The sequence below is a fragment of the Saccopteryx bilineata genome, chromosome 8 (assembly GCF_036850765.1).
Source record: "Saccopteryx bilineata isolate mSacBil1 chromosome 8, mSacBil1_pri_phased_curated, whole genome shotgun sequence".
NCBI classification, from domain to species: Eukaryota; Metazoa; Chordata; class Mammalia; order Chiroptera; family Emballonuridae; genus Saccopteryx; species Saccopteryx bilineata.
The window spans coordinates 36,105,299-36,107,795 of record NC_089497.1 but is presented as its reverse complement, the minus strand read 5'-3'; the positions used below and the strand labels follow the sequence as shown (position 1 = coordinate 36,107,795).

General features: G+C 40.7%; 1 protein-coding gene across 1 annotated transcript; it reads right to left on the bottom strand.

Annotated features, from left to right (window-relative positions):
• Positions 1–748: 748 nt before the first annotated feature.
• Positions 749–2,173, bottom strand: CCDC54 (coiled-coil domain containing 54). Its single transcript, XM_066240801.1, is given in 8 exon segments — positions 749–985; positions 988–1,055; positions 1,058–1,134; positions 1,535–1,658; positions 1,661–1,751; positions 1,754–1,909; positions 1,912–2,082; positions 2,084–2,173. Coding segments are annotated over 8 exon segments (1,014 nt in total).
• Between the last annotated feature and the right edge of the window lie 324 nt (positions 2,174–2,497).

Below are 2,497 nucleotides of genomic sequence, written 5' to 3'. Positions count from 1 at the left end.
GACCAGCAGATACCAGTTGAGTCACCTGTGCTCTCATTTGCCTGTATCATGGTCTACCTTTCCTATTACTCTCTAACGTGAGGGCCATACCAAGTGTGCTGAACTGGAACTCTGGCTGTTCTTTATGGATGTTTCTTACAGTGAGTAAATACATAGAGATTGCTGGTGCCTTTACTTTGTTAGAATGGCTATCCCATTTAAAACAAACCCATTTAATATATAGCTTTGCTCTAAATAGGTCTATGATAGTGCCATCCAGGCTGTGCCTATAGCATATTGACATATTTAAAAATTATTTGTGTGTACATCTTATCTGTAAATTTTTTAGAGAAGAATGATATAAAATACATTTGTAAATGAAAAAGTTGTAGTATATAATTACTACCAGACTGGTACCAAACAACAGTTTGCCTCCTCTTCATATTGCTCCCTTAATTTCTTTCATACCCACCATAGTACCTTTTTCCTCACTTGAAACTGGGTTGTTTTTAGCTAATTGCCAAATCCATCTTTCAAATTGTTAATTGGGAATAATTTGAAGTAGTATACTTACCACAGATATTTGTAATTTAATAGCATATGACTCTCCATTGGTAGATTTTATTAACTGGGTTATGTGGTGAAGGAAACATTGATTTTCTTGCAGTTATCTATCCTGCATGATGTTTAGAAAAATTACATTAGTAAGGAAACCACCTATTCTGTCTAAAAATTAAGCCTGCCACGTTATAGAGTATATGGTGATATACTATATGCCAAGCAAAGCAGAATGTAACTCTATAGTCGAGTTACTCCCTCTTTTGAAAAACCAGAAAGGACAGTAAATGTAGTCGAAAGCAGAGAGACAGATTGTAGTCAAGCTCGCAATGGGCCCAATGAATGGACAATGTCTCTGGGTTTTGAGCTGTTCTTCAGGAGGGATGGTTGGCCTAGAAAGAAGCCACTGGATGAATTCTCCTAACTTGGTAGCACTGAGAAAAAAAATCTCCATTTTCCTCCATGGACAATAGTTAGCTCGATCCCCATACTAAAGTCTGAGTAAATATAAATATTACACTTTTTTTTAAGCTTCTTAATGCATTTTGATGATTACTTTGCTTCAGAATTTCAGGAGAATTTTTTTTCTTCAAAATGATCAGTAGAGGCCCTCGCCGGTTGGCTCAGCGGTAGAGCGTCGGCCTGGCGTGTGGGGGACTTGGGTTCGATTCCCGGCCAGGGCACATAGGAGAAGCGCCCATTTGCTTCTCCACCCCCACCCCCTTCCTTCCTCTCTGTCTCTCTCTTCCCCTCCCGCAGCCAAGGCTCTATTGGAGCAAAGATGGCCTGGGCGCTGGGGATGGCTCCTTGGCCTCTGCCCCAGGCGCTAGAGTGGCTCTGGTCGCGGCAGAGCGACGCCCCAGAGGGGCAGAGCATCGCCCCCTGGTGGGCAGAGCCTCGCCCCTGGTGGGCGTGCCGGGTTGATCCTGGTTGGGCGCATGCGGGAGTCTGTCTGACTGTCTCTCCCCGTTTCCAGCTTCAGAAAAAAAAAAAAAAATGATCAGTAGAGTTGGAATAACTGAGAACTTTCTCTGGGTCTGCTGAAGAGATCTCAAAAGCCGTAGAGGCAAATGTGTTCTTCAAAGTTTGTGGTTGTTGAATTTGTGACACAGTCCATGACCTCTACCCTTTTCTCCTTCCAGAACTCTTATGTACATACAATGTATACTGGATCAAGAATTCTGGTTTTCTAGTTCTCTTACCTTCTTACCTTCTCCTTTAAAACATCAATGTTTTCTTTCATAAAGAAGATACCTTTAGTTATTGAGCATCGTTTGCCTTCGTTAACATTCATTATGATTTCTAAGACCTCCATCTGCTTCTGATAAATGTCAGTCTTTCCCTGGATTTTTAATACTGCACTGATTTTGAAGTTACTGCAGTGACTTCACTGAGGAGGTCAGTTTGGGCAGTTTTGACATCTTGGAGCATTATTATAACATTTTTTTCATAAGTACTAATGTTATCTTGATTACCACCACAGGAAATCATAGTTAGATTTCTAAGTTGAATCAGGTGCTGTTTCTAATGTTTATGGTAAACATAAATGTTGAAGCGATTGTCTAATCTTGGTGAGATTTGAAGTCCACATCTGCCTAGCAGCAGCTTTAACCATTTTGGTTTGAAGTTTGCACATCTTTTTACAATAGAAGAGGCAAGGTGTTGGGGGACCTGACGAGAATCAAAGAAAAAGGCAATGTTAGAATTAAATGGTCTTTCTCTTACTATTTGTTGGATGTCTTTCCTGGTAACATTGTAAAATGCCTTATAGAGAAGATCAAGTGCAATAGTAGACACTCTTAATTGGTTAGCTTCCTACAGGGCGCTCTAATTGGAGAGCTCTTGTGAATAATGGTCAACTGCATAGACTCCTTCACATGGTGTTTACTGACCTGATGCTGATGTCACAAGGGCTGCTGGCTTAGAATACATTTAACCTTAGGCCAGTAATTCTCAAAAA